At 38.2% G+C, this 20592-nt stretch overlaps 1 protein-coding gene across 5 annotated transcripts in view; it reads right to left on the minus strand.

Annotated features, from left to right (window-relative positions):
* Positions 1-670: 670 nt before the first annotated feature.
* The window catches only part of RALA (RAS like proto-oncogene A), a 29549-nt gene continuing 9627 nt past the window's right edge, over positions 671-20592 (minus strand). For all 5 annotated transcript variants that reach the window (XM_074843430.1, XM_074843422.1, XM_074843447.1 and 2 more), the window contains 4 exons: positions 10071-10226; positions 9058-9266; positions 5333-5507; positions 671-2637 (listed from right to left, as the gene is read on the minus strand). In XM_074843430.1, the coding sequence (XP_074699531.1) occupies positions 2515-2637; positions 5333-5507; positions 9058-9266; positions 10071-10184 (621 nt within the window). In that variant the 5' untranslated portion in view covers positions 10185-10226 and the 3' untranslated portion in view covers positions 671-2514. The remainder of the gene's footprint in view (positions 2638-5332; positions 5508-9057; positions 9267-10070; positions 10227-20592) is intronic.

Here is a 20592-nt window from a genome sequence, read left to right on the forward strand (position 1 = left end):
AAATAGCATGGAATGCTTTGATCCTGCTAATGTAAGAAAGTATCAACTTCTTGGAGGAGAAATGGGGGAAGAAAAGTGCTCTTGGGCACCCAAGCACTCTGAGCAGACAGACCGAGCAGTTTCAGACACAGAAGCAGGCTAAGCCAAACACTCCTCTACGATGCACATGTATCACTCAGTTGGGATGACTCTCTCCAGATGTGCCCAAATCCTACATACCAATTCAAGCTGTATTCCCTGTAGGTTGAGGAAGCACACTTCTGTTCTCCCTGAGTGTGTTAAAAGACTCAGAGTCCTTTAACTCAGAGTTTTTATTATTAAAACTTACATAGGTTGTTTTGGTTGGTTGGGTTTGTGGTTTAAATCTCACTTTCCACTCTTATAGAAAAATACTTCTGGAACAAACTTACCCTCAGTTTGCCTGTTTTCTGATATTTTTTGTTATAGCAAGTAGGGATAAATTAGCTGTGGATAAAAGGCAGCATATGCATAATCCCAGCTTTTACAAAGTGGCTTTTTACCAGACTAATTAGGTTTAATCTACCTACAATTGTGTTCACACACGCAAAAAAGGCTTCTGGAATATTTCGGTTTAACTGCTTGACAACTAGCATCAGCTATAGCAAAGTTCATCAATAATGCAGTTATCAATTAACACACTGCGCAAGTATTTAAAAAAATGGAAGTTTATTCATCTTTCAATGGCTCAAATAGCAAATAAAAGGACAGGATAAGGCATCAGCCAAGACAAATTTCATGTGTCCAGTGGCTTCATAACACCTCAGTTCCCAGTATACAGGTCCCAAAGCAAAGTCACAATGTTAGTGGTTAGACTCCCTGGCTAAATAGACCCAAATGAGTACACAGTAAGATGAAGACTGGCTTACTTGCCGCAGTTACATGAGTAACTTTAATTCTGCACTTGGCAGTCTACTAAATGCACATACAAAATTCCTATTGATAAATATTTAACATGACAAATATAACTTCTAAGACTTGAGTCCCTAAAATGTCTGTTAGCATGAAAGTTAAATATTTGTTACTTAGTTTGCTTGAGCACATTTTTAACTGTCAGTTATAGGCTTACACATGTATAAAAAGTGTAACAGTTTGTGGAATTGATCTAGCCTGTCTTACCCCAGAGGAGTCCAAAACCCTCAAACATTCTGGTATATTTTTAGTTAAGATGCAGCATACTAACCATGTGCTAGTATTCTTGCTGTTCTGAAGCAACTGAGGCAGTATGTTTTGTTTGGGGATTTTGGATGCATGTGGTAAATGTTTCTGTATTGCAAAGCACGTTTGATTGTTTAATATCAACATTAACTAGAAAAAGTAGCTACAATGTTCCCCATTTGAAAATCAACATAAACTAGACTAAACAGTACAAAACCTGCAAAGAGCTTCAGCATAACACAGCATGTTCCCATAGCCGAGTATTAGGAACACAAAAGAAATTAACTGATGACACCAGAATTTCCTGGACAACATCTTAACTCAAACCACATTAGCACTACTGAATCAGCTCCACTCCACCCAACTCCAGGGAGTTAAAACCCAAGGAACATCTAGACAAAAATCTACTCGCAAAAGGGAAGTTTCAAGGTACCAGCACGTTAAGTTTTAAACAACCATTCCAGGCTTAGATGTGCCATAGGCTTATGACTTCAGTCTCACATGTATTCTGACCTTTTAGTTTTAGGATACCGTATTGTTTACCAGGTTACAGATGACAGAATATGCTCTGTATTATTCACAATACCAGAGTATGGCACACATTTAAAGAACAGACACTGCTAGCAGACAGCTAGTTAGCAAAATCATTCACATAACTGCACTCCACAGAGAGGGCAGTCTCGCCCTGATGCGCAGGGACAGTCTCCATGCAACAAAGTTGAAAATACACCCTTGATTAAGCAACCTGCTATGTTTAGGTTTTAAAATTAAGGCATATTCAAATGTTTCAATGTAAAAGATTACATCACTCTTCTAGGTTAATCAGGTAATGCAGAACCACATATAATTTTCCTCAACATAAACTGTTCGCATATACATTATTTCTTTTCTAATTTGCATAACTCCATGGCAAAACAACTGCATACTGCTTTGTTAGGTATCACGTCCACAATTGTAATTTTCAAGGCAACAAAAGACAAGATGAATTGACAATTACCAGTGATAAAAAAGTATGCTTTACAAGAACCCACAAAGTAATACTTCCCCCCGCTGTTCACTATTAAAGAAAAGACTGCCTATGAAACACTACATTCAGAAGAAATGTGAGAAGGTAGGCAATCATGAAATGGACTGAACTTTGCTTCTCTTGAAGCCACATCTTTTTTTTTTTTTTCAGTGAATTTGACTTTCAGTGCAGCTCCAATTCATGCTTTTAGTGGTACATTACAATTTCCAACATGTTAGAGTAATTTCAGTCACTTGAGCCTTCAACGGCATGCTTATAAATTATGGTTTTTATTAGTATGGTCAGGGTAGGAAAGGAATTCAGGATTTTGATTATAAAATGCAACATCTTTCTCTGATCCTCTTAGCTAGGCTTTTTCTTTTCTTCTTCCCATTCTTTTCTTTGCTGTCTTCCATTTTTCTGGCTCTAATTTCTCTCATTAAATCGAAAAAAACCTAAAAAAAAGATGTAAGAACGTAAATGCAAAACCGATCAAAGACACATGAGTTAATTTAAACTACCACTGATGATATCCATTTCAGTCGTTTAGAATAAAGTTGATAATATGCAACCAGTTTGAGCAAACAAATATTAATCCAACAAATCTTTCCCTGGTTTTCAAGGCCAAGTTGATATGATGCAATCCCACTTCTTTCACGGTACCATAATGTTCCCCTGTCTCCTGGTATTTGCTTATGAATCCTGTCAGATGATTTTCCACAAGGACTGAAACAAGAGTCTCATCACCAGCCAAGACTTTTTAAAATGTATTATCTGCATCTTACTGAGGAGTCTTAAGGAAATTAGTTTACATTTTGAGTATTTCAGTGATGAGCTGTAAAGGCTGAGAAAGTGCAACATCCAATTCTACAAACTTATTAATGGAGCAGTAGCATACACTGAACATTTCATGGTCAGTATGTCCCATGATGCACTTCTAAACACAAAATAACTAGGAAAAAAAAAAAATCAGCATTTCCTTTAAAGCAAAGTTATCAATCATACAACTACATAAACAGGTTTTTAGATCAGGTTATCTCAACTTCCATATTACACTCTCAAAGTACGTATGAACTTCATTTTCATCAAGTGGTTTAGTAGGAAACAAAAATGACCAAGCTGGAGATACACAAATGACTCGAGAGATCCTACTGCCAGTTAAGGCTTTATGATTGGACTGCTTAAAGCTACTTTAATCATACAAAAAGCAGATCTTGACTCACAGGAAGCTACAGCAAATAATCATTTCATCTTTGCAATTTTGTTGTAGGAAATCAGCTGAGCAATTCTAAGACTTTTCTCTCTCAGGAAGTGTTCTCTAGATCTACGTCAGGGGACTTGATCCATTTCCATGACACATGGACAGTGCAGGGGCTGAAAAGCTCCTCTACAGAGCTCAGTAGGTTTTTATTTGTAATGACACTAATCTCATATTGACTGCAGCAAAAGCAACCTTCATTACACAGGATCTGAAGAAAATCAATGTAACTAAACATTTCCATCAAGAAATAAGATTGCCTTTAGATTTCTAAATCACTCTCTTGTTACTTGTACTTAAATCTGCGTTAATGGTAAGTTGCAACTGTCAACTTGCTTAAGCACAGATACTGTACTCCAGTATTTAGCTGTCTGGGGTACATAACCTTCCGAGAAGATGCTTAGTGGGTCACCTTCACCAAAGTGAGTGGAAGCTGACCATTTTCCCCAGCTGAGCAAACCCATTATTCTGGAAGTCAGAGAAGCCAGATTTCTTATAGTAACTTAAAGTCAAACAACAAACCCCATCACTTCAGATGCTCCAAGTAACTAAGAATACCTGGTACTTACTAGTGCCAACAAAGCCTCATTTATGGCTTGTCAAACCTTAATTCTATGATACATGCTAATCTGGATCCATAATGCCACCAGCTCCAGAAAGAAACTTGGAGCTCTGTAGTAGCCTACCATGTGTGTGCAAAAGCTATTGATTAGAGAGCTATTTAAAAAAAAAAATATATATACACACCCACACACTTTTTTCCCCCCAGCTGCTACATGCAGTGAAGTAGATTTTGAAGAGCTGGGAATTTCTACTTGACTGTAATAGGGGGATGTTAACTGCAACCACGCACCAAAACTAAAAGATGTACTAGTTTTTATAACGACAACAAAAATCAGAGCTGTACTCAACAATGAAACTGAGTTCTGATGCATTTTATTGACTTAATTTTATCTACAGAACTTACTGTAGTACCAAACAATGAATTTCTTCAGGAAGACAACTGACAGGAGACAGCAGTCAAATTGATGTTACTGCAAAAGAGAACTGACATTACAGCTGTCAAGCTGCAATTGACAGCTCATACGTAAGGATTTACATTACAGAATTTTTCAATGTGGGATCAAGTCTGTCAATAGCTCTGAAAGGAAAGGTTGGCACATTGAACTAAACTACTCATATCTTTTGCCGCACACTCGTTACTCTTGCAGTCTACCAGGCTTAGAGTTATTCTGAATCCTGTATTCCAAGAAGTCCTGTCTTTTAGAGTTATAGCTGAAATACTTACAACTAATCAATAATTTATTTTCTTGGAGACAAAGATTCTCTGTCTCTTATCTCACGACCTTCTGAACCAGGTTTTATCCCTGAAAACTCATGAGGCACTTCTAGGCTGTTCAAAGCTGGAAAAAGGTTCATCCATTCTTCACCGAAGCAACATGCAACCAGGGATCTGGTTAAATGAAGGTAGAGAGGGCTCCAATCTCTCCCTCACCTGCTTTTGTAAGTTGATTTATTCTGGCTGAGGATCAGACAGCATTCCTCACTATTCAGAAGCAGACTCTCTTCTAGTTATAAAAAACGCAATCAGAAGCCAAAGCCAAAATAGCTGCCTCAAGAAATTTTTAATGAAATAGGGTCTTGTATAACGTCTTGTATAATGACTCCTTGCAGTTTAGGATGATATACACTTGTTATGCCTAAGGTTTTCACTGTTCTACATGAAGTCACCTAGTCATGCATTCCCTGTAAGGTAAGGAAGAGAAGCATTTGATTCAAATTTTACAAAAATAATTGCTAAAATAACAAACATATAGAGTATGACCCGTGGAAAAGAGGTATAAAGTAAAAACTGATGGAGATGTTCTTTGTATTATGAGGCCAGCTATTACCTTGTCAACATTAGCTCGCGTTTTTGCAGAAGTTTCCACATAGTTAACATTCCACTGATCAGCTCTGTTTTTTGCTTCCTCTACAGAAACTTGCCTTTTATCTTCCAAATCTGATTTGTTACCAACTAGCAAAAAAGGAACATTCTCATCTTCTTTTACTCTTAAGATCTGCTCCCTGGAGAAGAAAAAAAAAAAAAAAAAAAGGAAAAGAAAATTAAGCTTTGCATGGAGTACTATTCTTAGAACACAAAAAGAAGAACTCAAGACTAAATACTCTTCCATCTTACAGTGAAAACCCACTATTCCTTTTATGAAGCTTACGTAACAGTAAAATCTTAAACCTCATTATGACATTATACAGAATGAAGACAGAGACAGACTAGTCCTCCAGGAAGGAAGGAGGTGAGTCAGTAAGAAACTAAAATCATAGAACAGGATTGGTTTAGGTGAGAATTTATATTAATTTGTCATCCCTTTCAATAAAGGTGTTACTTTAGAGCATTTACCATTGTCTTTCTATTACTATCTGTGACTGTCATTTTTAAGCTACCCAAATGTCAGTTTTACACTCTTTTTTTTCCCCTAATAAAATGCATGTGCCATTTTTAAAGCTGATAAAATGGTCTATAGCACACCAAGAGAAAAATCTCTTCCTTTCAGGAATCTTTCTCAAGTCAATTATATTCAGTCTCTGCAGAGTTCTTCGTTCAGTTATACACCAGTGTATAGCTACAAGTGGTGCACACATCAGATTTTTAAGGACAGACCCCTCTACCATTTGAACTGCTAGGATGAAGGGCTTAAAGCTGTAAATAAAATTCAGTACTACAAATGCTTTGGTATACAAAGTCTTCACCACTTACAAAAATAACGGAACTTTTCTTCTAATTGGAAATGCATTAAAAGCACCAGGAAGAACAGTTTTTCCATAGGAGGGATATTCTCTATTTTGTCTCAGAAAGGAGTATAAAAGTTACTAGTGAAATGTAGCCCTTTATCGTGGAGCAATTTTTGAAAGATCAGCAAAAAGCACAGAGAAATTCCTTTTGCTGGCTGAGGTGAAACCTATTGCCAGATTTAAAGCTGAATGGAGAGAAGCTGAAAAAGAGTTAATTAACTGATTAAGTGAAAGGGCCTTGATTTGGTGTATGGCAGGATCCTCCTGCTGTTATAAAAAGCTCTGAATAGCATGCAGTCTTGTGGAAGAAGTCTACTCACAGGGCTGAGAAACTGCAGACAGTCCGTAATTTTTTTTAAACCAAGAAATATATTTGAGGCAGCTTGTAACACCACATTCATCTCTGAGGTGTCATTAAATTCCTCCTCTCGCCCACAAATATCAGTGCAAATGTTTTAACAGGGTCTGCAGCTATCCAAAAGTAGTTTGACCAGTCAGTGGATTAGGAAGGGTGGCCAAAAGAAAACTCAGTGCATCACTGCACTATCTGTGTAAATAAGACTTCTGTGAAAAAACAGTAGTTTTCAATACTAATCATTCAGGCAATGCCAGACAATTTCATCATGGAAAGAGTTAATCTAACAGCCATCCAAATGATGCTATTCCCCTTTGACCTCTCTCTGAAGACTGATATCTCCTAAACAAGAAATATTTCAAAGATATGCCAGCTTGAAATCTAGAACTTAAAATTAAAAAATTAGAGCAAGACCAATTCTACTCGAAGCAAGACCACATTTTAGCAAACTGCTTTTCTAATATTTAAAAGTTTATTTGCTGCAGGTCTGCTGTCTATTGAAAGAAAATGACTTGGAGCAAGAGCATTTCAGAGCACACCAGGAACCCCATGGAAGACACTGAATAGCAGTAAGCAGCTCTCCTGTTGGAGTCCTGCCATTCCAGTAGAACAAAATTCCATGGAAACAAATCAAACATCCAAATTCTTCTCATCACTTTCTTTTATATCCATCTCTTAAGTAGTATTCCCTCGGGCTGCTCAACAATGCCGAAGGTATTTTAACTGTACCTTCAAGAGATACAGGTTACTTTTACACAGAGCTGAACGAATGTAATTTTTCTCAGTTACATTTTAGCATTTACACTGCTACAGTTTCAAAAGCAACTTGAAAGGCACTTTCACATTTGGATTGGGGAGTTTTAATCTCTTCATCGAAGAGATTTTTTTTTTTCTGTTTTTTCTGTATCAGCATGTCAACACTCACCTTTGCTGGAAAAGTAGGACTTTTTCTAGAGCCATAGAAGATCATGTACTTTGAAACATTAACAGGATTTTAAACAGATTTTAATAGGTCATTTTGCACTCTAGACTAAACAGTCCTCCACAATTGACAATACCTAGCATAAACCTGCAAACCAATCACGGCCTGCCCCTCCCTCCCTCTCAGAATAAACACACAAACCGAAAAAAAACACTAGGAGGAAAACTTCACTTTCTCCCCTCTCCATATCATCTCTATGGGAGGAGGAGGAGGTATTAAACATATTCTGATACCTGGTGCTAATTAAGTTGAACTGTGACAGCATCTCTGAGAAGCTTTATTTGAGCAGGATGCAGATCATTTCTTTTTATATTTGTTTCCTTACTTTTTTCTCAAAGGTTATCTGCTTTCCTATTTAACTACTTTGAACTGGTAAAAAAAAAAATATTTCTGGTACCTTTTTTTCCTTTTTTTAATATAGTGATGAGTGATTGAAATAGGCTTGCTCCCAACCAAAATTAACACCTGTAATATACTGCTGCCTGTGTAATAGCTTCTTATCATTATAAGGGTTTTAATATGCTGCATGCCTGAAAAGCACCTTAAAAACCCCAATCCTGTTAAATATTTATTACACCAAAATGGTCCAGTTCCAAATTTTGTTTTTACCACGTTGCTCCCTATTACGTAAAATACAGACTGATGGAAAGGTGAATGCTATGCAGAATTCTATGCAGAACTTGTGTCTTGTAAATTAAAAACTTTACATCAGTATTTTTTACAGGGGAAATTCCATCCAAGCAAAACTGAAGGGACAGATTTACAGCAGGCCTTTACACAAAATGCACAGCTACTACAGACTATTCAAAGATACTTCTCATGGCTGTTGTTCATAAAGAGGTAGAAAGAATTGTGTTGATACTACGCATTTCACTCTCCCAGAATACAATGCGCATACTTCACATCACCCAAGACCTTGCAGACAGACATCACCACACGTGGTGGTTCTGTGCAGTTTCCAACTGGAATCATCACATCATCTTTATAACTACGAAGTATTCTAATATAAAGCAGATGGACATGCTACAGCTGCCCTTTTGTTCCAGGTGGTAGAAACACAACATAATCCTTTATATGAAGCAAGAACTAAAAATAGACAGCTCTGGGGAGTATGCAGTATTGTCATGCAACCACACAGTCTATAAGCAATTTTTCTCAGATCCATTACTTTGGGTAGCAGTATGCCTGCTCACCAGTACTGCTGCTTAGCACAAGTGCCGAGCAACGCTGATTTACAAAGGGCAGAAGCTTTCTGAATGTCACTATCTGCTCTGTGGCAATAGCATTTTGATATTCAGAAACACAGCAGCAAAGATATCTGAAGTGGTAGATAGCAAAGGCATGGCTAGGCATCTGTTCAAAACATTATGTGACTACAGTAAGAGCTGTCATCCAGTCTAGACTATCATAAGGATATTACAAAACAAACAAAAAAATCCCTTGTAATTACCTCACTGTAATTAGAATAGTTATCTCACTTTGTAACTTACCTGAAGTCTGCAGTTGCTGCAAAGGATTCCAGCTCTGTAATAGAGAAGACACAAAGAAAGCCTTCTCCACTGCGGAAGTAGTTGTCTCTAATTGCAGCATAGTCCTCCTGCCCTGCTGTGTCCAATATATCAATCTGGACTTCTTCCCCATCCAGAACCACCTTTTTCCTGTAGCTGTCTGCTTTGGTGGGCTCATAATCTTCAACAAACTAGAAAAAAAACCCTTCATGATATAAAATCATGGTACAAGGCAAATGCTTCTAGTTGCATATAAGGATATCACAAACACTTTACGTGGTTACAGTAAGTAAGCATATGTATTTAGGCTATGTGAAGTACTCAAATGATTCATAGTTAAAGCAGCCTCTCCATCAGCCCAAAGAGTTTATAGGTTTTTGCTTTCTTCATTAGAAGGAAATTTTAGAGGTAATGCAAAACATCAATGTCTGTGCACTACCCAAGCCTCCTCTTCTGGTCAAGCACAACATCTGGCTGTGTTCCATTATGCTATCAGGCAGTCCTGACTTTGAATATATTTAGTATCCATTTTTAAAAGACACTAAAAAAGCCATAACTTCTGCCTTTCAATCAAAAAGAGTGACTTTTACTGGGGAAAAAAAGGAAACAAGAAACAGATTTTCTTTCCTCTCTTCAACAGCAGTATAAAAACATGGAAAAAAACAGTCATCATTTCAAGCATCATGCGATTCACCTGAGTGGAGAAGCTTTGAGCTATAATACCTAAATAAGTTCAAATAGGTCTAGTGAACAATGACAAAATATACTGATATGGCAGAGCATTTAATTGCTTCAAAGTCTGGAAAATGCCGAATTATACCTTCACAGGTATCTCTAGAGGGCAAATCACTTAATCTCAAAAAATATTTTTGTTCAATTTAATTGCTAACTTTCATACCACACCATATACAGTTAGACCCTTTCAGAAAATACCTGTACTAATGAAGGCTTAAATAACACTACGTAGCGAGATAACTTCTAGTGCAGATTCTTACCTCATCATACATAAACTGTAGTGTTAAAGCAGATTTTCCTACACCACCGCTTCCCACCATGATCACTTTGTGTAAAGCCAATGAATTCTGTCCTTTAGGCTTATTTGCTGCCATCTTTGGATTGCAGAAAATTCACAGGTACAAAATGAAAAAAATCTAGAAGAAAAACATTGCTTCATTAGTTTTCTTTTGCTTCTCCCACATGCACTGTTTAAAGTGGATTTGTTTTAAATCCCTACATATCTAAGGACTTAATTTCAGTTCTGCTGTCTTCAGTGAAAGCTATCTGCTTTTCCACTGGAAGCCATTCCACAAATTATACCAAGCTCATCTGTTTTGTGGAATGAGCAAAGAAAGCCTTCACCATTTGGAAAGGGCACAAGTAGGTTCACAGCATCCAACAGCAATTTAGGGAAAAGATTTACATTTTGGTATGCAGTGTTTTCTTTTAGAGACACAGTATTTGTCAAGAATTCTTGTTAGTGTACTAAGCAAGAATTGAAAAAGGAAGCCACAGTGAGTCAACACCATACAAGAAAACATGAGATATGACAGCTGCAGAGGAAAGAAAACAGACATTTGAAGGAATTTCCAGCTTAAATAGCAAGCACCGAGACACAGCAGCAAGGATTAGCTAGTATACTTTTTCAGGGGAAAGCAAGCAAATGTGTCACTTAAAACCTAAAAATACCCAGTTTCACTAAATCAATCAGGAACTGAAAGAATAATCTAGTTTATGCAGAGTGGAAAGATTCAACTTGCCTTCTTTGGGTACAAATGCAGTTTTTACATATATTTGGGATAGTTGTCTCAGTCCCACAACTGCTTGTTCAAACACAAATCTCGATCTCACCAACACCAAAGGGCTGTATGACAATTAATTCACATTAGATTTTTTTTTAAAAAAATCATGTTAGAGTTTTAGCAGATCAGCTACTATCTTCCCACACCTTTGCTTCAGTCCCTGCCTATCCCAGCAGTAAGTGTATTTGTGTTATATGAAGACAGAATATTTTGTTTGCTTGCACAGATCTTAAGACATGGGAAAGTCCCTGCACAGTGACAGAATAGTACCCTCCTCCAGAAATTTAAGGTCAAAACAAGCTCTGATGTCCAAAAACCACAATGACATCTACATTACAGAAGATGTAAATACAAGAGACATCTATAGTAGCAACAAAATGTAACTTAGATTTTCATAATTAGAAGCTCAAAATGAGCACACTCACATGGCAGTGGTTTAGTTATATACAGAACTAGCAGATAATAATACCGTGTAGTAACAAGACACCATTACCTCATTTACCTTTACCCATCATGATCGTTTCACAATCTCACACTAAAACTACATCCTCCTGCATAACGAATCACTCTTCTGTGCTGCTTAAATAATCAGAATGTGAAGCATGACAATTTTCTTAAAATTTGTATCAAAATCCCTAGTCGAGGACATGCCCTAGGGTTTTGTTAGCAGTGAAGCAGTTAAGTGTAACAGCATGCTGACTGAAGCTTCATTAGAGATTAAGCCAATCCTTCCTGGAATTAAGAAATAGATAAAAAGATGTACCAGTTTTGGCTGGGGTAGAGTTAATTTTCTTCAGAATAGTTCATATAGTGCCATGTTTGGGATTTGTGATGAAAACAGTGATAACACACAGATGTCCTGGCTATTACTGAGCAGTGCTTACACAGTGTCAAGGCCTTCTCTGGTTCTCACACTGCCCTGGGCAAGCGGTTGGGAAGGACACAGGCGGGACAGCTGACCAAAGGGGTATCCCATGCCATAGCTGAGCAATAAAAGCTGGCAGGGAAGTTTGCCGGGGCTGCTGTTGCTCAGGGACTGGCTGGATGTTGGTCAGCTAGTGGTGAGCAATTTTTTTTTTCTTTTAATCACTTGTTTTTCTTGGTTTTGTTTCTTTTTTAAAAAAAATATTAAATTTTCATTATCTCAAGCCACAAGTTTTCTTACTTTAACCCTTCCAATTCTCTCCCCCATTCCACTGGTGGGGTGGGAAGTGAGCAAGCAGCTGTGTGGTGCTTAGCTGCCTACCAAGGTTAACTCGACAACCTATGTGAAAAACTCTCTGGATCACATCAGTACCACTACCCATTCTGCTGTCAAAGAATTCTGAAAATGCAATTGGAAATTAAGTTGCTTAAATTGTTTTCCCCAGAAAGATTATTTAAGTGAAATAAGCATGACTAAGCTGCTGTACTAATTATAGAGATATAGCAGAAAAATGTAACTAACATTACTACAAGTTCTTTTAAAAAGGAGATGGATGAGAACAAAAAAACATTTCTGTTTTGACCATCATAGCCAAAATATTTCTGTTTTGACCATCATGGCTTAAAATGAACCATTGCTCTCTTTTTACTCAAGAGGGAGTACGAGAACATGAAAATAACTCCAAGCCATGTGTACATTTTCAACCTACTACACTGCATTTTGAACTACTCCACATTGTTTTGTCTTTGTACTTTTCTCTTAAAAGGAAAAATATATCCTCAAAGTCATGTTTACTTGTTTTTAGTATATATTTCAGACAAGTATTATACAGAAAATTCCTCTGAATTGCAGTCATCAACTGACAACAGCTCAGTCTGCCAAGTTTAGATTACAATAAATACTCTCAGAAGCACAAGTACACCTGGATACAGCTTATACTATCCTTACTAAGCAACAAACCAGATTATTCTTGTACAAGCACTTCAGTACTGGAACAAGTCCAAACAAATTCAGCAGGACCTCCGACAGCAAGCCTGTGCAAAACCACTATTAAAATCTGTGAAAAAATTCAAGTATACAATAGCAATGTTTCTCTGTAATATTCATTGTAAACTAACTACAGTCTTTAAGTAGATTGAGCAATGTGAAAATTGATGTTTTACTAGAAGTTGCAATTCAACAAGTAGTGTCCCAGTGTGACAAAGAGAAGCTGCCACTTTTTGTACTTTGTGCAACAGTTGACACATACCTGAAAGGCCAAAACAAGGATGTGCAACCAATAAGATCCTTATAAGTAATCAAGTCAGTGACGATACTGCTTTTCACTGAAAATTCTTTAACCAGAAAAATTTTCATGGCAGCCAATCATTTTCAGAACCCTTGATAACATCGTTTCAAAGAAGCACAAGAGACTGACTCAAAGAAACTCAGAATTAAAAAAACCTGACCCAACCAGTCAAACAGTATCCTGAGTCATCATGTCATCAATAACTGCCAGTGACCAACGTTCCAGTAAGATACTGAAGACAGCAAAACTTCTCACTACCAGACATCAAATCTTAATAAGCTTGTCATAAATATTCCTTCACATTTTGTAGTGGGAGGAGGCTCAGGGAGGTCAGTTTGCGCTCAAGTTCTTCACAATCCAATAAAAATATAATGCTGTCAAAATTCAGGCTGCTGAATGGCAGACAATGTGAAAAGAGAAGTTACAAAGCAGGTACAGTCTGATACTGTGCAAAGGACACTCGATCCAGAGAGACTGTTGCAGAGCAAGTATTCTGCCAGAGAGAAAGATGTTGAAAGTGATAAATTTTAAGCTACTGCCACATAATTCTACCCGCTTCAGTCTGCTTTCAAAAGCAAAGAGGAACACAGATATCAATTTTAACAGTAAAGCACCTGAGAAGAAGTTTCACACAACGTAAGTTTTTCTACCCTTAATGTATGTAGCTTGACTTATTTTCATAGGTAGTATTAATTTGGGTCATATCCAGTTTCTGAATTGTCCTACTTTATCATGATGAGAAAACTGACAGAAACTGTGGCAAGAACCATGTTGTATGAAGATCAAAAAAGCACACTTTCATATTACATGTACTGTGATTATGTTTGGGTTTTTTGGTTGTTTTTTTTTTTTTTTTTCTTTTTTCTTTTTTCTTCCCCTAATCTTCACAGTGCAAAATTGTTTGGGGGGTCAGAAGATAAACAGAGCTCATCCTGCAGTAGAATCCTGTGTCACCCTACAGCAGAGAGAGGTTCACACAGAGCCAAGCTGGGTGCTGTCTATAGCTGTATTATCCATTTATACAGGTCAGCTTTTTACCACACCCGTTGGTAACCCCCACCGCAGCAGTACAGCTGATGATATATATGAAAGTTTATTTTTAAACTGTTCTTTGTGTAGTCCAAAATGTTGGAAGGGAAGTGAAAGCTTAACTGGCTCAACAATGCACTGTCATGCCTTCACTCAGAAGGGCAAGAGCATTGTCCAACCACCATGCTATGGATCAGTCCTCACCTCTGCTGCAGATAAACTCCTAGGAAACTGCCCTTTCTCAACATGCTTGAGCAGATAAGGGCACAAACTACTGAATCTCAGTGGCTGCTCAGCCAAAGTAAGCAGATCTCAAAGCTCCTACAGCTGCTTATTGCCTGGTTGCAGATAACCACCCCCATGATTCTGTGCAGGCTTCCAGCTGCAGCCAGGATCATCTTTGTAATGCCAGGTTAGGGAGCAATTTGATTAAATAACAACTGCAGGAGTAGGAATTATAATTCATGTTAGCATCAGCAATGGCATCTTGTCCAACAGTCTAGAAATCTGGTCAAGGGAAAGAAGAGTAGGTGGCTAAATAACTTTTATGATCATCCTACATGATTAAGATCATGTAGCAACAGGAACTTGTAGCTGGAGTTGTAATAGTGTTGCCTGTCTTGAGCAACTGGCTTTTACCTGTATCAATACGAACTTCTCCAGAGTTTCACACCTTACACAGAAGGTCCTCTGTGCAAGAAATACAATGTTATCTCTAGTTCCCCATGGATTTTAAACACGCCATCCAGCTCCACCCACCAGAGGAGCGAGCTGGAAAGTGTTCCTGTAACAGGACTTGGACACAGTAACCATCACGTCAACTTCTGCATAAAATCTTGAAGCACAGAGTGGTTATCCAGATTCACAAGAGTAAGAAATATGATCAGGTGCCAGCACAAAAACCGGTTTTCACCTCCAGCGACAATATTTTCAGGGAAGAAAAAAAATGAAGCAGGAATCCTTGATCTCTCTACATTACTCTTTATTTTATCCTCCCATCTACTTCTTAAGCCCAATAAATCGAGACCTAAAAATATGCTGATGGGTGGAAAAACCTTATGGTTTTTATCCTCTCACTTAAACTCAGAAGACCCCTCTTAAGTTGTCCTATTTCTCAGATGGCTTTTCTTACAGAATAACTTGCCCCAAAATAATTAACCAAAGCATGCTTCCTTACATATTTGTCTTCTACATTCCTCCTCAACGCAATAATCCCAATGTTCATACACTAAAAGGGAGCAAAAGTGGCCAACAGAGCAGCTATGTACCAGCCCAAACAGGGCAACAGACATCCAGCTCACGTTGCTTCCTTTCCTTCACAGAGAGCGCCGGGACAGCTTTCTTCCTCTTTAGCCAGCAGCACATATTCAGGAAATTTATGGGAACAATCGTATCCTAGACACATAAACCTCTATCAAAAAGTACCCAAAACTGGCCAATAGGCCAAGAATTAACAAAGAACTGAGCATATGATCAGACTCATTTTCTTAGAGAATGTCACTAAAAGAGGTCAAGAAGCTACTCTGCCCATTTTGCTCCCCTGGAGTCTCGTAAATGCAATGTCAGTGAGAGCAGATGAGGGAAGGAGAGGCATTACACCAGAGTGGCATCATTACAGGCACAAATTCAGCTGGCATCTTCTGCGGCGCTATACATAAAGCTGAATGCAGGCTTTGTGAAAACGCAGTTGTCCTTAACCAGAGGACTTTGATTTGCTGCAGGCATTTGTCTGAAGGGGACTAGTTAAACATAGCTTTGTGTTTAGAAATACTTGGTACAGTTAGTATAGTAGATTCTAGTTAGTAAGTAGAGATAGTGGTGCCTTTAATTACAAAACGATTTCTTATACTGTTATTTTTATAGCCTCCATAAAACTATCACATCAAAACTGAATTCCATTCTTTTGTTTCCTTTCCTGTAAGAGATTACATAAAGATTTGCAAGACTGTCATATTAACCTCATTACCCACTCAATTTTATGATGAGTAACTTTCTTCCCTGAAGACTATTTTATATAATAAGCATCAATTACAACTGGTAGCTGATACATCACAGCACCCGCTTTTACTCTGCTTTTTAACAGAGTTAGAATTTGATGCATTTGAAGGAACAGGAATAATTTAATTGAAATATGTGAGCTACCTGCACAGTATTAAGAACTACAGTTAGTATGCTTTGACCAGAACGGCAAAATATTGTATCAATTACTTACTGAACAAGAAAATTAGTAGTGGAGACACATGTTCTTCTAAGCAAATAATTTGGTCTTTTTTTAATTAAAGAAACTAAGATCTGCACTACTCTGTACTTTATACTCAGTATAATCTATCACCTCCAGAAACATTAGCTACAACTTATCTCATTCTGAAGTGAAAATTTATAGTAAATATCTGACAGTAATCTCACCTTCTAAAGTGAATTTGAGTATTCTCCAAAGTAATTCTCTTCTTAATTACCACAAAGTGATTCACAACTCTGTTGCCTCACATGACCTATAAACTACAAGTTCAGCTTTCTGGGAAAAAAAAAAACACAGGACCAAGAATTTCAAAAAGTGTCAAGAGATTTCATATCCCCAGGGACCATCAAGCAATATAATCTTATGTTATTAAAAGATCACAACTTCATCCAGTTTCTTCATTGTTTATTGAGCCCATTAGTTCCAGTTTGGTTAACAGCAGCAAAATTCTACTTGAGAAGGTATTGTTTGAAAATGATCAGCGCAGACTAGCATACTAGATGCAAAATATCTGGAAGACACCTCAGGAATGACTCAGATATTCCTGCAACAAAAGTGTTCCTGGAAATGGAGGGAGGCAACTCCAGGCAAGCAGAGTCTAACCCTCCCAACAGCTGCTTCCAATTACTATATTCAAACCGGATCAACAGAAACACCCCATGACCCAGAAATAGATAGGATACATAAGGACATATGATGGGAGACATGATGGCAGCTGTTTTAAGAGTTGGAGAGTAACGAAGGTTTTTAGGTTAGATCAGCATTACTGTAATAAGTGTCAATCTGTGCCTCAAGTTTGACTAGTGTTTTCATTACAGTTTAAACATGCAACATCTGTCAAGCTCTACATGAAATAACATCAGATTTTGTTAAGGTAGAACAAACATTTCAAATATTAAACAATCACTATAAAGTCTAAGTAGTAGCCTAAAGAGGAAACTGAACCCAAATGTTCAAACCTATCTTAGAAATGACTAGTCTCATTAGGCAGTGAAAGAGAGAGACCACCTGAACCTCAACCTCAGAACAAGTTAAAAACACTTTCACAGTAAGTCCTTTCCCTTTTCCTGAAAAAAATCTTTTGACATAAACCTGTTTAACTGGGAATTAGGATTCACAGCTTCTCATGACTTTAACAAGCAGTTAAACCACATTCAAGGTTTGGTAGAAATCTTCTTTCCAAAGCTTTCTAGTGCACACCATAAAAGGTGCTTGTCTCTCCCACACCCACAAAACAAATTTACTAAGGTGACTACAAATCTACAAAGTAAAGGGTTGAAAACTGACTTAAGTTCTATCTCTCAGCAGCAGCAAATCTCCTCAGGCAAGAGACCTACATTTCCCAGCTTTTTGAGACAGATACATCAAACTGTAACCATATCCAGGCACTGAAACTGGAAGAATCAGTGAACTCTTCAAGTAACTGAGGCCCCATCCATCTCAAATTACATCATGCTGCTATAAAGAACAGTGGTCCTCACATGCCCGCAGCTCTGTACTCTTAAGACATCATCACAAAAATTGAGATCCCTCCAACAAGAAGTCACTAAACCACTAGCAAACAGTAAACAAGCTCACACCTTCCAGCAGTCTCCTGAGGCTCCAGAGGGCCTTAGTGTCAGCTTCTGGGCAGAGCCATGAACTACACAGCAGCTCCTGAAGTGAGAACAGATATGTATTCCATATGTTTTAAGTCATCATTTCAGCATTTTGTTACCAAAAAGCCTCTTTGGCATCCTGCAAGATGATTTCTGGAGAGGCACTTCCATAAAGAAATTTCTTGAAACCCATATGGCACAGCACAAGAAAACCCTGACAAACTGAACAGCAGAAGTAGTCTGGAACAAAATCAAGGTCTTAAGATTTTAAACCTTGCAGCGTACTGAAAAGAAAATGAAGCAGCTACATTACTGTCCACGTAAAGAGCTGACAAAACACACAACACTTGAGCCCAACCCTGTGCACCTGCAAGGCTGATAAAAACTTAACCCGCCACAGTCTGCTGATATTCCCCACATCCTTCCTTCCAATAGCACTGGCGTTTGCCACAACCAGGTGGCAAAGCAGTTCAGAAGTTGCTCTAGACAAAAATTAACCTATACTGGGTTTTGGACAGATTAGCTACCTAAACAAGCTTGCTGCCATGAAAGACAGTCTAGAAAAACAGATAGCTGAGCACAGGGAAAGCTGAACTGCAGTACCTCCAGCCTATAAACCCTGTGGAAAAACAATGTAAGTGGTGTAAGGTTCCTCAACCATAATTTAGTACCTGTTGAAGATTGTTCTCTTTTTGAAAGATATGTGACAGCTATTATGGGACATTTGGAAGAATTCTAGACGCTTGCAATGGTTCATGCAGACTGATCCAGAGATCAGTGGGAAAAGCAGCAAACTCAAGTGCAGCACCTAGGTTAACACCAGCAGCATGCTTGCTTTCACAGTTCAATTGCCTAAGTTACACTGTGAAGTAATTTTAGTAACATACACATTTACGTGACAGTCTAGAACACTGTTTCTGCTTCAAGTTCACTACATGGCTGGTGCCCTATCTCAGCCTATTCTCATCACTGAGGCAACCTGGCTTTTGGAGGCTGACAGTGCTGAAGTGTTGCTTTAACACAAAGAGTAAGAGTCATGGCTTTGATTAAATTTCTAAACATGGAGGTCTGTAATCTAGAATATTAACAGGAGGCATTCATTTTGTATTAATTTAACATTATATACCATGAGGAGAGAATTAATAGTAAGAGCAGTCATGGTAGAAGAATGAACAATTACATGTCACCAGCCTGTCAAAGCTCTCCACGCCAGAGAACTGCATGGATTCAGAGGCAAGACAGACAGACAGGTACTATGGTACTACACCTGATTTTCTAGCATAAGCAAAACTAAGGAAGAATGAAAGGCTGAAACAGAAGAGGGGGACATCTGCAGTAGAGGCTCCTGTACCAAATACCCATAATCACCTCTCCTGGCAAAAGTCAAGTTACATTCATGGGAGATGCTACATAAAGCAGCTGCTACTTCTGAATTTTATTCAGCATTTGATGTAGAACAAAGACGCTGTTTCCCCTTTCATAAAATGTAAGAGGCAACGCATAGCCTACAAGGACGGATTTTAGTAACAGAGGATCAACAACTCGGGGTCTTAAGTTAGTGCTATTCAACTAAGGATTGAGGGAAGCACTTGAAGGACAGGTTTAAGCTAGTGTCATCTCAGACATACTAGCTACAGCCACTTTCACCCTGTGCTCCAAGCGCAAGAAAGCACATTTGGAAGCTAACTTTTGACTGGTACGTCAGGCATCACTCACACTTGCAGAGAGATGCTGCTTCCAGCTATTCTGGAAAGCAACAAAAATGGAGTTCCCTCGAAGGCACTATGCCAGAGCTTGCAGCATGAGCCTCAGCAGTTCACTTTTAAAAGCTCTTTTAAAGAGCTCTGCATTCAAAAAGTTGCTCACAGCATATTCAGTGTCATAAACCCAGGGTTTTTTGTCAGCCATACTTCCAAAGAAATCTCCACCACATCACTGTGTCCTTTTTGCCCCTGTACTCTTACACTTTAACTAAAGAAATTTAAGGACAATTTAAATGTAAGCATTTTGACTTGGCTTGAAGTAGTAAATGCTTTAAACAGAGTCTGAAGAAGGCTTCCAAAAGACATACTTGAAAAATATAGGTTTGCCAGAACAAGTCCACAAATCAGGTTTTCCTCTAACACACATATATCATTAATTGTTAACAACCCTATATGCTTCCTTTAGTTAGGAGTTCAGAATGTCAGATGTGTGTTTTCTAGAAAAAGCAAATATCCATATGGTCATTTTTACAGCCAGAAAGGATGACTTAAGATCCACGCTCACTAAAACCAAAACTCCACCCAGTTTCACTGCTCTATAGGCAGGAACATTAATTTGTGACAGAGGAATCTCGAAACAAATGGTATCTGCAAAGCAAAAACAAGCTTCCACTAGGCTCACAGCAGGCTGCACTCGACACTCTTAGGGAATCTACAGAAGGGGTGCCATCCGCAGCCCGTCTATAGGTTCGGGTTCTGGCTGGTAGAAGCAGCCTGGTTGAGTTGCAGGCATCTCGCTTCACAGTGAGACAAGTTCTGATGCTGATAGCTCAGGGAGTTTATCCTGTTCAAAACAACTTACTTTGCCTCATTAACCAGTCATATAGTATTACAGTGAAAACTCCCATGAACACCCTTAAATTCTTTCAAGGTATT

The sequence above is a fragment of the Strix aluco genome, chromosome 1 (genome assembly GCF_031877795.1).
Source record: "Strix aluco isolate bStrAlu1 chromosome 1, bStrAlu1.hap1, whole genome shotgun sequence".
Lineage (NCBI taxonomy): Eukaryota > Metazoa > Chordata > Aves > Strigiformes > Strigidae > Strix > Strix aluco.